Genomic DNA, 14,172 nt, shown 5'->3' with positions numbered 1-14,172 from the left:
TTAACCTCTTAGGGCCTCACTTTGCTTTCTCATGTGTAAAGCATCAGGTTGAACTTGGTCGCTTTGTAAAATTCTATGAAGTATGTTCACAATGATGACATTAATATTTAAGAAAAATAGTATTGTGCTCGACTGAAAAGACAAGAAGAAATTGTCATCTCTGATTTATTTAAAACAATTTTTTTTAAAGTTTATTTTTGAGAGAGGCAGAGCATGAGTGGGGGAAGGGCAGAGAGAGAGAGGGAGACACAGAATCTGAAGCAGGCCCCAGCCCCCGAGCTGTCAGCACAGAGCCCAGTGTGGGGCTCGAACTCACGGACCATCAGATCATGACATGAGCCGAAGTCGGTCACTTCACTTGATCGACTGAAGCCATGCAGGCGCCCCTGGTCTCTAATTTGTATGAGAATCCCGTAAGGAGTATGAGTATCCCTGTTCTATAGATGAGAAAAGCAGGTTTAGAGAGGTAAAGATGTTTCCTCATAGCTAAATAAGTGGTAGAGTTCGTATCCAAACCTATTGGTGCCTGCTTCCTGGGCTCTTACTTAATACTTTCATTTGCCAAGCATGCATTAAGTACCAACTATGTGGGGGACGTGTGTGCTGGGCACAGGGAGCATGAGAGCCTTGAAGTCTCATCCTTAGCCTTTCGGGTTCAGTGTAGTATGCATTGCTGTATGATACCTCTGTTAGTGTAAATGATAAAAGGCATGCTCTGGCACTGTTGGGACTAATGTAAAGCGCCATTAGGGTTTTAAAAGACTTTAGGGTGTGAGCATAGAACTGACTCACCATTTATAGCATTGTTTCTATGGGAATATGTGTTTCAAGTTCCAAAGAACTAACTTAAAAATAAAGTTTTGGAACATAACCCAATTATAATTTCAGAACTTCCTGTGCTAAGTACTGAATTTACAGTCTAATAGCCAGCCAGAATGCCTGTTCTAAAAAGTGAATAAAATTGTCTAAACTTGATCGTGTCTGTCATGTAAGTGCCTTGAAGTGAAACTTTTTACTTTTGCGAGCATCTACAAAACTGGTTCTGCCTGGAAATTTCAAGAAAACCTAAAGAACTTCATTAAGTTTAAATTTAGAGATTGGACTCTATACCCTGGAAAATGGTATTCCAAGAAAGGATTTCACCAGGGTGACCTTATTTTTTACAGGTGGCAAAATCATCGAGGCCAAGAGTCACATTGCCTGTGTTCTCATCTCACCAGGTCCTCTGTGGCCTTACAGAAGTTATATAACGTTGCGCGCGCACATACACACACACACACACACACACACACACACACACACACACACACACACACACACACACACACTCTCTTAGACTAGAGCCTGACCATCGATAGGAGCGCTTAGCAAGTGTTGGCTATTCCTATCGTTGTTGTGTTACACTTGTCATTCACTCTACCTTCAAAACCTCCATTTACCAGTTTGGTGAAGTGTACCTGTCTTCCATCCCATTACATCTTCATGCTTTCGTGTGTGCTGCTCTGTATCCCTCTCCAATTATTTACATCCACCCTTGTGCAGATGCCTGCAATGCCTCTAATCTTATTCTCTATTTTTCTCTGTTCTACTCACTCATCAGGTCCTCACTCAAAGCTTCCACCTTTCCTAACGCCCGCTCTTGTAGTACAATCATGCTTTTATTCCCCCCTCCAGCTCTTGCTGAACTTTATTCAGTTTGATTTAGTAATTATTCTCAAATTGTTTCTTGGTTTAAAATTTAACCCCTCATTTGTAATTAGTTCTAGGTTGACCCTCCTTTTCACCCTCTACTTCGATGCTTTATGCAATGTTAGGAATATCGTAGATGTTCAATACACTCTTGATACTCTGCTTTATTAACATGAGAGAGCCCTTTCATTTCATTTCAGGATTTTTAAAAGGATAGTCTATAACCCTCAAAGTAAATCCCTATACATATATCCAATCATAGAAGACACGGAAATAGGTATGAGGAAATGAATGTATATACCTAAATGACCTTTGAGATCCAGAGGTAATTGTTAGTAGTTGAGAGATGGGGGCACTGAAACGAGAGTCTGATGCTAGACTCTGCTGCAGATTCTCGCTGAGGCAATGGACGCTGTCCCTGGGGAGGCCTCCGTGGCCTATGGCACACATTACAAAAAGATGATTTGCTTTACAGAAGGAGTCACTCCAAAATTACTGTAAGTGACTTTTTCAATCACTTTATTTTTTTAATTAGTTAATTTTTGGGGGAGGCGGAGAGAGAGCAGGAGCAAGCAAGAGTGAGGGAGAGGCAGAGGGAGAGAGAGAATCTTACGCAGTCTCCATGCCCAGTGCGGAGCTCAATGTGGGACTCAGTCTCACAAGATTGAGATCGTGACCTGAGCCGAAACCAAGAGTTGGACTCTTAACTGACTGAGCCACCCAGGTGCCCCTTCATTCAGTTTATATGCTTATTTATAGGTTCTTCAGTTATCACATGACTAAGGCGGAAGCAAAAGAAACTTTCGGCAAAACTTTTTTCCCAGTTTAAGAGATTTAGTGATGAAGGAAAAGTATTTCTGATACCTTCCTATGTCAGTGAGAAATTTACTGAAATAGCTTGCACAGTATAATTTAGGGGACACGTCTACTGGGTAAGACCAGATGCACGTATACAGATAAAAGAGCATTACAGATGGAGTTCAGATGTGGGTAGTCACTTGTGCAAGAGTGCCTGGCCAGTAAATCCTGTATGAGGGACTCATGCCCAGTCCTTGCTGAGTGTTCTTTGCAGAAGGGCACTCAGTGCCCTTTACAAGGGGTTCATACCCCTTTGAGTGGTTGTATGTCCTTGTTCTGTAATCCTAATCCTAGTACCTACTTTACCACGGTTAACTGTCCCCTTGATACACTGTTTAACAGTCAGATCTTTGCTGTTCTGTGAAATAAGAATGTTGGATCAGATTAGAAGTCTCTAAACTCTAAAAATCTGTGAATATCTAAATTCATATGCTTACTGTGCTTGGCGGCTGTTTTTGAATTTGAGATGAAACTTTCAAACTAAAAATTTTAAAATCCAGCGTAAAATGTGTCGCATCACCTAACTTCTTTCTTTTCCTGGAGAACTGCATGCACACAGATATCCATCTGGCCTTAGAACTCTTGACTTTGGATCACACTTGAAGTTGTGCTCTCAGTCCCAGCCCTTGACTTCTAGCTGTAATAAATTTGTTTCACTAGTGATATAGCTAGTATATAATATAAGCAATCACAGATTCAGTTATAAAGACAAGAAGAGCTAAACGCTCTTGCACTGTTGATGGGAATGCAAATTGGTGCAGCCACTGTGGAAAACAGATGGAGGTTCCTCAAAATGTTAAAAACTGAACTACCCTATAATCCAGTAATCACATCACTGGATATTTACACACACAAAATAAAAACACTAATTCAAAATGATTAATGAACCCCCAAGTTTATAGTAGCATTATTGACAATAGCCAAGATATGGGGGCAGCCCAAGTATCCATTGATTGATGAAAGGATGAAGGCGATGTGGTATATATACACAAAGGAATAGTATTCAGCCATAAAGAATGAAATCTTGCCATTTGCAATGATGTGGATGGAGCTAGAGAGTATAATGCTAAGCAAAATAAGTCAGAGAAAGACAAATACCATATGATTTTACTTATATGTGGCATTTAAGAAACAAAACAAGTGGGAAAAGGGCAGGGGGGGAAAGACACACACAAACCAAGAAACAGACTGTCAATTATAGAGAACAAACGTTACCAGAAGGGAGGTGGATGGGGGGGATGAGTGATAGGTGATGGGGATTAAGGAGTGCACTTGTGATGAGCACTGGGTGATGTATGGAATATTGAGTCACTACATTGTACACCTGAAACTAATATTACACTGTAGGCTAACTATACTGGAATTAAAATTAAAACTTACAAAAATAAAATAAATAAAAATAAGAACAGCTAAGATATAAGCAATCCTTTTATTTAAAACGTTTGCAAGCTTTACTATAATGTAAAGTTAACTAAGTTTTAGTAGCATTATTAATATCAAAAAAACTGAAAGGAGAAAACTTATTTTGGAATTTGAATAAAATTGTTTTTAATTAATTACATTTACTGTAAATGAATGTAAAAAAATATTTTCAAAAAGGGGGCGCCTGGGTGGCTCATTCAATTGAGGGTCTGACTCTTGGTTTTGGCTCAGGTCATGATCCCAGGGTCATGGGATTGAGTCTCGTGTTGGGCTCCATGCTGAGCATGGAGCCTGCTTGAGATTCTCTCTCTCTCTCTCTCTCTCTCTCTCTCTCTCTCTGCCCCTCTCCCCTGCTCACTTTCTCTCTCTCTCTAAAAAAAAAAAAAAAAAATCAGGGCACTTGGGTGGCTCAGTTGGTTAAGCATCCAGCTTTGGCTCAGGTCATGATTTGCGGTTTGTGAGTTCAAGCCCCACATGAGGCTCTCTGCTGTCAGCATGGAGCCTGCTTCAGGTCCTCTGTCTCCCTCTCTCTTTGTCCCTCCCCCGCTCTCTCTCCCTCTCTCTCAAAAATGAATAAACATAAGAAAAGATTAAAAGAATAAGTCAATGAGGTTTAAAATTTTTAATGCAAAAAAGTATTCTCAAGAGATAGATCACAAGCTAAAAGTCTCACAAGAATTTAGATCCTTCACCCCAGATTCCATGCCCCACCTCTCTTCTTTTTTTGTTTTTTGGGGTTGTTTTGTTGGTGTTATTAAGCCTTCTCAAAGTTTTTCTGTGTAATAAGTGAGGTGTAATAAGAACAAAATTATTGGTACTAATATGTGAAGGATTGTTATTAAAAGTTACTCTACTGGGGCGCCTGGGTAGCTCAGTTGGTTGAGCGTTCGACTTTGGCTCAGGTCATGATCTCACAGTTCGTGGGTTCGAGCCCCCCGTTGGGCTCTGTGCTGACTGCTCAGAGCCTGGAGCCTGCTTCGGATTCTGGGTCTCCTTCTGTCTCTGCCCCTCCCCCGCTCACGCTTTGTCTCACTCTTTCTCAAAAATAAATAAATGTAAAAAAAAAATTAAAAAAAAAAAGTTACTCTACTTTTGGGGTGCCTGGGTGGCTCAGTTGGTTAAGCATCCGACTCTTCGTTTCGGCTCAGGTCATGATCTCATGGTTCGTGGGTTCGAGCCCTCCATCAGGCTCTGTGCTGACAGGGCAGAGCCTGCTCGGGATTCTCTCTCTCTCTCTCTCTCTCTCCCTCTCTCTCTACCCCTCCCCCCACTCATGCTGTCTCTGTCTCTGTCTCTCTCAAAATAAATAAATAAACTTAAAAATTTTTTTTAAAGTTACTCTACTTTTTAAAGTTAGTTTTACTCAGAATGTGGATATTTGCATAATAATATTGATGAAACTACAAATCTAGGTCAGCCTAGAAACTGTAGTCTTAGCATGAATTTTGTTTGGCCTTGAGCTCTCTGAGGGGAAGGTAGGAATGCAGAGACCTGTGAAGACAGTGGGGTTCATACCCATGCCTTTCTGACCCAGAGTCCTGTGTTCTTTCCACAAGAGCATGATGCTCTCTTCCATAGAGAAGGTACTTTACTGAATACGTGTTGAAGTCACTAGTGTAGAAAAAGCCAAAATTCTCAACAATGTATCCCTGAGATTGCAGAATACCTGTGCTATTGCCGATTCTCAGTACTTTATATAGTGCCTGGTGCCCCAGAGCACTCAAGGAATATTCGTTGCATTGACAAATGTGCGTTCAAATGCTGTTGGTGCTCTTGTTCTAGTGTAGTGTTTATATTAACATGGATGCATTTTTACTAACTTCACTGAATCTGATTTTCTCTAGAGAGGTGCCTATCATATTGGTCTTGGATGTACTTGCAACAGTTTTGGTTGCTGGCCATAAAACTGCTTTCCATTTAGGGGCGCCTGGGTGGCTCAGTCAGTTGAGCGTCCGACTTTGGCTCAGGTCATGATCTCACTGTTCTTGGGATCGAGCCCCACGTCGGGCTCTGTGCTGCCAGCTCAGAGCCTGGAGCCTGCTTCGGATTCCATGTCTCCCTCTCTGACCCTCACCTGCTCATGGTCTGTCTCTCTCTCTCAAAAATAAATAAACATTTAAAAAAATTAAAAAAAAAAACCCTGCTTTCCATTTAGATTAGGTCTTGGAACTTTTCAGTTTTTTTTTTTTTTAAGTTTATTTATTTATTTATTTAGAGAAAAAGAGAGCACAAGCAGGGAAGGGGCGGCGGGGGGGCAGGGGGTGCAGAGAGAGAATCCTAAGTAGGCTCCTTGCTCTCAGGGCAGAGCCCAACGCCGAGCTCATCCCCACGAACCATCAGATCCTGACCTGGGCCGAAATCAAGAGTTGGACGCTTAACCGACAGAGCCACCCAGGTGCCCCTAATGTCTTTATGTCATTGTATTAAGCACAGGATATGAAAAACCTGCACATCTTCTCAGATTAACTGCTGGCGTTCCTCCTACTAGACTACTGTTTGGAAGGAAACCTTTTTATTTTTTATTTGATTTATTTATTTTTTTAACGTTTATTTATTTTTGAGACAGAGAGAGACAGAGCATGAACAGGGGAGGGGCAGAGAGAGAGGGAGACACAGAATCTGAAACAGGCTCCAGGCTCCGAGCTGTCAGCACAGAGCCCGACGCGGGGCTTGAACTCACGGACCGTGAGATCATGACCTGAGCCGAAGTCGGACGCTTAACCGACCGAGCCACCCAGGCGCCCCTAATGTCTTTATGTCATTATATTAAGCACAGGATATGAAAAACCTGCATGTCTTCACAGATTAACTGCTGGTGTTCCTCCTACTAGACTACTGTTTGGAAGGAAACCTTAAGGTTAGCTGACTAGTCAAACTTAGCTCCTGCTGCTTAGAATATGCATGACCACCACCACCACTGCCGTGTTACTTCCGTTAGTTATCACCCGTCAAGAACTTTACACATTGTTTCTATGAATCCTTGTATGTGATATGTTATTTGACGTATTATCCCCACTTTGAAAGTTCGGGAAATTTGGGACCAGTGAGGGTAAATAAGTTACCAAAGGCGGCGAAGCTAGATTGGAACTCAGCTCTCTCTGACGCAGAGCATGTGTTCTTTTCCTTGTATCCTCCCATCCCGTCCTTATCGACATTTCATCCCTCTTCTGTGCAGGGCATTCGTTATCATCCGGAAGAGTTTGTTTCATTTTTTAACAACTCTTATTAGGAGATTTGTTTTGAGATAACATCTATCCTTCTGCCCCTTTCTCTTTATTATTCATTAAAGTTCTCTATGAATCCTACAAAATGACTATAGACCTAGAAATCTCATCCTATGGTGCTGCCACTCTGGAAAACAGTATGGACTTTCCTCAAAAAAATTAAAAATAGAACTACCCTATGACCCAGCAATTGCACCACTAGGTATTTATCCAAAGGATACAGGAGTGCTGATTCGAAGGGGCACATGCACCCCAATGTTTAGAGCAAAACTATTGACAATAGCCAAAGTATGGAAAGAGCCCAAATGTCCATGGACTGATGAATGGATAAAGAAGATGTGGCATATATATATAATAAATATATAATAAATGTATATATATAGGGTGTGTATACACACACACACACACACAATGGAATATAACTTGGCAATTCAAAAGAATGAAATCTTGTCATTTGCAACAATGCGGATGGAATTAGACTGTATTACGCTAAGTGGAATAAGTTAGAGAAGAGAATTACATGATTTCATTCATATGTGGAATTTAAGAAACACAATAGATGAACATGGGGAACATAGGGAACACAGGGAAGCAAAAATAAGATAAAAACATAGAGGGAGACAAGCCATAAAAGACCCTTAAATACACAGAACAAACTGAGGGTTGATGGGGGTGTGGAATATGGGTGATGGGCATTGAGGAGGGCACTTGTTGGGATGAGCACTGGGCGTTATATGTAGGTGATGAATCACTAAATTCTCTTCCTGAAATCATTGTTACACTATATGTAACTAACTTGGATTTAAATAAAAAAATAGAGAACAAACTGAAGGTTGGTGGAGGCGTGGTGGGTAGGGGGATGGGCTAAATGGGCAATGAGCATTAAGGAGGGCACTTGTTGGGATGAGCACTGGGTGTTAAGTGTAAGTAATGAATCACTAAATTCTACTCCTGAAACCAGTACTACGCCATATGTTAACTAGCTTGACTTTAAATTAAAAAATAATGGGCGCCTGAGTGGCGCAGTTGGTTAAGCGTCGGACTTCAGCACGATCTCGCGGTCTGTGAGTTTGAGCCCCGCATCAGGCTCTGGGCTGATGGCTCAGAGCCTGGAGCCTGTTTCCGATTCTGTGTCTCCCTCTCTCTCTGCCCCTCCCCCATTCATGCTCTGTCTCTCTCTGTCCCAAAAATAAATAAACGTTGAAAAAAAAAATTTTTTTTAAATAAAAATAAATAAATAAGTCTAAGAAGCTGTGAGTTCAATAAAGTTAAAGCTTCTTCACAAAAAAAAACTCATCCTACAAAAAATGGGCTTGGGCTCAACGTGTGTGTGTGTGTGTGTGTGTGTGTGTATGTATTTCTCACCCTTTGAATAAGAGATTGTTGTTTGGATTTGTTTTATATAATTGTTATTGTTACATAATTTCATATCCTTTGTTTATTTACTTGACTTTCCATCCTGGAAACTTACTCATTTTCTTCTGCAGTCTTTGTTCATTAATTTAATTTTTAAAGGCCACACGACAGTGAATTTTAATTTTAGGTAGTAGATTTACCTGGGTTCACTTGCAACTCCCTTATTACCAGACATTTCAAATTATAAATAACATGTTGATGGATATCTTTGTGCATATATTGCTTTTTGTATTTAGGTACATACTAAGCATGCTTCCTCATTGGTTATAGATACCTGACTTATAGAAGGTTGAAATATTGTGCCTATTGACATGCTTGATTTGGCTTACAAAAAGGTACAATGGTTGCAATTTTAAGAAGGCGCTAGTCCTCTTGATAAGCCACCGTCTTTTTACTAGACTCACTAGATGCATATCCCTGACTAAGCAACTCTGTGTCATTAGGCAGGAAGAACAGGAAGAAGGAGGAGGGATGGGTCTTTAGGTAGTGGGGAAAAAGGGTATGTGATCCAGATATGATCTGTGAAGAACAGATAAAAAGCAAGTGGAAATAAACTGTAGATACCTCTTAATTACCATTGCAAGGATTGAAGGGTTTGGGGACTGAAGAGTGAACATTTAATGTCTCTGAACAGCTTGTTAAATGTTCTTTTTGTGCTCAGGTTGTATAGGAACTTGTTTTTTTTTTGTTTTTTTTTTTCAACGTTTATTTATTTTTGGGACAGAGACAGAGCATGAACGGGGGAGGGGCAGAGAGAGAGGAAGACACAGAATCGGAAACAGGCTCCAGGCTCTGAGCCATCAGCCCAGAGCCTGACGCGGGGCTCGAACTCACAGACCGCGAGATCGTGACCTGGCTGAAGTCGGACGCTTAACCGACTGCGCCACCTAGGCGCCCCTAGGAACTTGTTTTTAAGTAGAAGATAGTGAAGTTTATGTATACAGATTAAAAATTGAGGCTATGGATTGAGCGTCCGACTCTTGATTTCGGCCCAGGTCATGATCTCATGGTCATGGGATTGAGCCCTCCTGTCAGGCTCTACACTGAGCTTGGAGCCTTCTTAAGTTTCTCTTTCTCTCCCTCTGCCCCGCTCCCCTGCTTGTGTGCACTCTCCCCCCCCAACTCCCCGCCCCCATAAAAAAAAATTGAGGCTAAGATTGGATCCTATTTTAGTTTTATAATATAATGGATAGGGCTTCTAGTGCTTTTAATGTTTTTCTCTCCTTTACCCAAGGTCAACTCACTACATTAATAATATTTTTAGTGGGGGGTGCCTGGGTGGCTCAGTCAGTTGAGCATCCAACTTCGGCTCAGGTCATGATCTCGCTGTCCATGAGTTCAGGCCCCGCATCAAGCTCTGTGCTGACAGCTCAGAGCCTGGAGCCTGCCTCAGATTCTGTGTCTCCCTCTCTCTCTGACCCTCCCCCATTCATGCTCTGTCTCTGTCTCTCAATAATAAATAAATATTAAAAAAAAATTTTTTTAACCTACAAAAATAAATGGCCAATAAATGGCCAATTTTGTATCACCTATAGCCCCCGCACCCACCTCACTGGATTTTTTTCACGTGTAGTTTAGGGTATATCACGTCATCTATAAATATGTTAGCGTGTTTATCTAAAAGATAGGGACTCTTTTAACACAACCAAAATACATTCAACACACTTAAATATGAGCAGTGATTCCTTAATACCCGTTACCTAAGTTTTTAATACTCTGTAGTTTAGTTTATGAACTTTCAGTTTAAGTTGTTATTTTATTTACTTTCATTGTTTGTATCCGTCAGGTACTTTTAAACTGTTTCCTTTCAAATCTAGTAAATGTTATTCCCAACATAGTTTGAGGAAACCAAAGTGATGGTTTTTGTTTTTGATACCTTAGCTTGGGTTTCTTTTTTTAACAAAATATTTATTTTGAGAGAGACAGAGCACGAGCATGTGAGTGGGGGAGGGCCAGAGAGAGAGAGAGAGAGAGAGAGAGAGAGAGAGAGAGAGAGAATCCCAAGCAGGCTCCGCGCTGAGGGCTTCGATCCCACGAACCATGAGATAATGACCTGAGCCAAAATCAAGAGTCAGATGCTCATCCGACTGAGCCACCCAGGTGCCTCCATTGTGCTTCTTAAAATCAAAGTGGGAAGCTTGACTAAATGGCCATCTTCATCTTCAAATTTAAAAAAGCATTCAGGTATATATTATTGAGTTTTACTACACTGGAATGGAAAATTACATATACCTTTGTTCTAATAGCAAAGTCACACAAGTCACAAAGTGTGATCAAAATTACTCTTCAGGTGCTTTCTCAAGATATCTTGTCTGACTTTACTATTTTTGTTTTACATAGGTCTCTAATTAATAGAAGATGGCAAAGCCCAGCCACAGCAGCTACGTCCTTCAGCAGCTAAACAACCAAAGGGAATGGGGTTTTCTCTGTGACTGTTGTATTGCGATCGATGACATTTACTTCCAAGCACACAAAGCAGTTCTGGCTGCCTGTAGCTCCTATTTTAGAATGTTTTTCATGAACCATCAGCACAGTACTGCGCAACTGAATCTCAGCAACATGAAAATTAGCGCCGAGTGTTTTGATCTCATTCTGCAGTTTATGTATTTAGGAAAAATCATGACTGCTCCCTCTAGCTTTGAGCAGTTTAAAGTGGCAATGAACTATCTACAGCTGTACAATGTTCCTGACTGCTTAGAAGACATACAGGATGCAGATTGTTCCAGTTCCAAGTGTTCATCTTCTGCTTCTAGCAAACAGAACAGCAAAATGATCTTTGGGGTAAGAATGTATGAAGACACAGTGGCTAGAAATGGCAGTGAGGCCAATAGGTGGTGTGCAGAACCCAGTTCAACCGTAAATACACCACATAACAGAGAGCCCGATGAAGAGTCTTTACAACTAGGTAATTTTCCGGAACCACTGTTTGATGTCTGTAAAAAAAGTTCGGTGTCCAAATTATCTACTCCAAAAGAACGCGTGTCACGACGCTTTGGACGGAGTTTTACCTGTGACAGCTGTGGATTTGGCTTTAGCTGTGAAAAGTTATTAGATGAGCATGTGCTAACCTGTACTAACAGACATTCGTACCAAAACACAAGATCCTACCACAGAATAGTGGATCTTAGAGATGGAAAAGACAGTAATATCAAAGCTGAGTTTGGTGAAAAGGATTCTTCTAAAACATTTTCTACGCAGACGGACAAATACAGAGGAGACCCGAGCCAGGCGGCCGAGGATTCGACTTCAACCCCTGGAAGCAGAAAAAGTAGCACCGTGGAGTCTGAGCTAGCCGGCGAAGAAAAAAGCAGAGCTGCCGAAAGGAAAAGAATCATTATCAAGATGGAGCCAGAAGATATTCCTACAGACGAACTGAAAGACTTTAACATCATTAAAGTTACTGATAAAGACTGTAACGAATCCACTGACAACGACGAATTAGAAGATGAGCCTGAAGAGCCATTTTATAGATACTATGTTGAAGAAGAGATCGGTATTAAAAAAAGTGGTAGGAAAACCCTAAAACCTCGGATGTCAATAAGTGCTGAAGAAAGAGGAGGTTTAGAAAGTATGAGGCCCCCTAACAACAGCAGTCCGGTACAAGAGGATACCGAAAATGCGTCTTGTGAGCTGTGCGGACTCACCATCACCGAGGAGGACCTGTCATCCCATTACTTAGCCAAACACATTGAAAATATCTGTGCGTGTGGTAAATGCGGACAGATCCTTGTTAAGGGCAGACAGCTTCAGGAACATGCGCAGAGATGTGGAGAACCCCAAGATCTGACAATGAATGGCTTAGGAAATGCCGAGGAGAAAATGGACATGGAAGAGAATCCTGATGAGCAGTCAGAAATAAGAGATATGTTTGTTGAAATGTTGGATGATTTCAGGGACAATCATTTCCAGATAAACAGTATCCAAAAAAAGCAGTTATTTAAACATTCTGCCTGTCCTTTCCGATGTCCGAATTGTGGCCAGCGTTTTGAAACTGAGAACCTGGTGGTTGAACATATGTCTAGCTGCCTAGACCAAGATGTGTTTAAGAGTGCCATCATGGAAGAAAACGAGAGAGATCACAGACGAAAGCATTTTTGTAATCTGTGTGGAAAAGGATTTTATCAGCGGTGCCACTTGAGAGAACACTACACTGTTCACACCAAGGAGAAACAGTTTGTCTGTCAGACATGTGGAAAGCAGTTTTTAAGAGAGCGTCAGTTGCGACTGCACAATGATATGCACAAAGGCATGGCCAGGTATGTCTGTTCCATTTGTGATCAAGGAAACTTCAGAAAACATGACCATGTACGGCATATGATTTCTCATTTATCTGCTGGTGAGACTATATGCCAGGTCTGCTTTCAGATTTTCCCAAATAATGAACAGTTGGAACAGCACATGGATGTTCATCTGTATACATGTGGAATATGTGGAGCCAAATTTAATTTGAGGAAAGATATGAGATCACATTATAATGCCAAGCATTTGAAAAGAACATAAGTGATTTTCTACTGTACTCACGTTTAGTTGATAGCAGACAAAACACCAAAGCAAAGGATATGAGCTATTTAGAAATTGATTTTATAAGATGAATTGTTGGAGAAAGATCTCAAGGCCCTTTTACCTTTAATATTTTTTGTTTAGGATCTTAAGTATCTACATTTTAGATGTTATTAAATGTTTATCATTTTTGTTATTTCTTCATAGAATTCTTTGATTTTAGTTTGTTTTAGCTATGATTAAAATTACTTTTCAATGTAGACTACAAGTGGTTGTTACCCCTTCAATGACTATTAAACTTTAGTTTTTTTATCATAAGGTGATGACTTTACTATTTCTATGTGGGTTTTTTTTTTTTTTTTGGTAAGGTTATCCTGTGAAATTTTAAATCCAACATCATTGGCCATTTGTGTTTATTTAAAAAAACTTTTTAAAGTAATTCTTGGAAACTATCTCATTTGCTATTAGCTTTTTTTTTTTTTTGGTAAGTTGAACAGTGATTTAGCTACTGTTTATTCCCCCCCCCTTTTTTTTTATCAATGAAATCCATATTCTTTAATTGACATGCTTGTTAGGCAGGCTAGGTGCATTGACTCTAAACTTGAAGGTTGACATGGGCTCAAACTTGGCCTAAAAAGATTGATGGACCTAAGGAAATTCCTATAAATGAATATTTCCTATAATTGATAAAATATTATCATTTAATAATCACATTTAAAACTTATATTAAGTGTAAAATCCAATGACTTTACCCCACTGGAGAAATTAGTGGGGACATGTCATTTTGTTTTGTGATATTAAATTTAACTATGATAGTTAATTAAAAAGACATATCTTGTATTCATTTAAAATAATTTAAAATATTCTGATTTCTAAAGTGTATTAGTTTATCAATTATTTTTGTTTATAAATAGACTTTAATAGCTCTCTAGGAATATGACATCTAAAGGAAAATGATTTTTCATCTTTAAAATTACATACTTTTGGAACTTAACTTTGAGATTTGAGAAAGCTGCCATGTATATTGATAAATCAAATAAAATAAAGAAATCAATTACAAACC

General features: G+C 40.1%; 1 protein-coding gene across 5 annotated transcripts in view; it reads left to right on the top strand.

The window, feature by feature from the left end:
• ZBTB1 (zinc finger and BTB domain containing 1) overlaps positions 1 to 14,172 on the top strand; it is a 28,930-nt gene that overhangs the window by 7,032 nt on the left and 7,726 nt on the right. For 3 of the 5 annotated variants that reach the window (XR_015252305.1, XM_025919679.2, XM_086709550.1), the window contains exon 2: positions 10,950 to 12,865. Coding sequence is in view for 4 of the 5 variants with exons in the window: in XM_025919679.2 (XP_025775464.1) it covers positions 10,968 to 12,865 (1,898 nt within the window). In the remaining variant the exon portion in view is untranslated. Of the gene's footprint in view, positions 1 to 10,949; positions 14,171 to 14,172 lie in introns of those variants that run through there. The other 2 variants (XM_086709548.1, XM_086709549.1) reach the window with 1 other exon arrangement.

This window comes from Puma concolor, chromosome B3 (assembly GCF_028749965.1).
Source record: "Puma concolor isolate L17-30 chromosome B3, mPumCon1.1.hap2, whole genome shotgun sequence".
NCBI classification, from domain to species: Eukaryota; Metazoa; Chordata; class Mammalia; order Carnivora; family Felidae; genus Puma; species Puma concolor.
The sequence above is the reverse complement of the archived record's forward strand: the minus strand, read 5'-3'. Positions and strand labels throughout refer to the sequence as shown.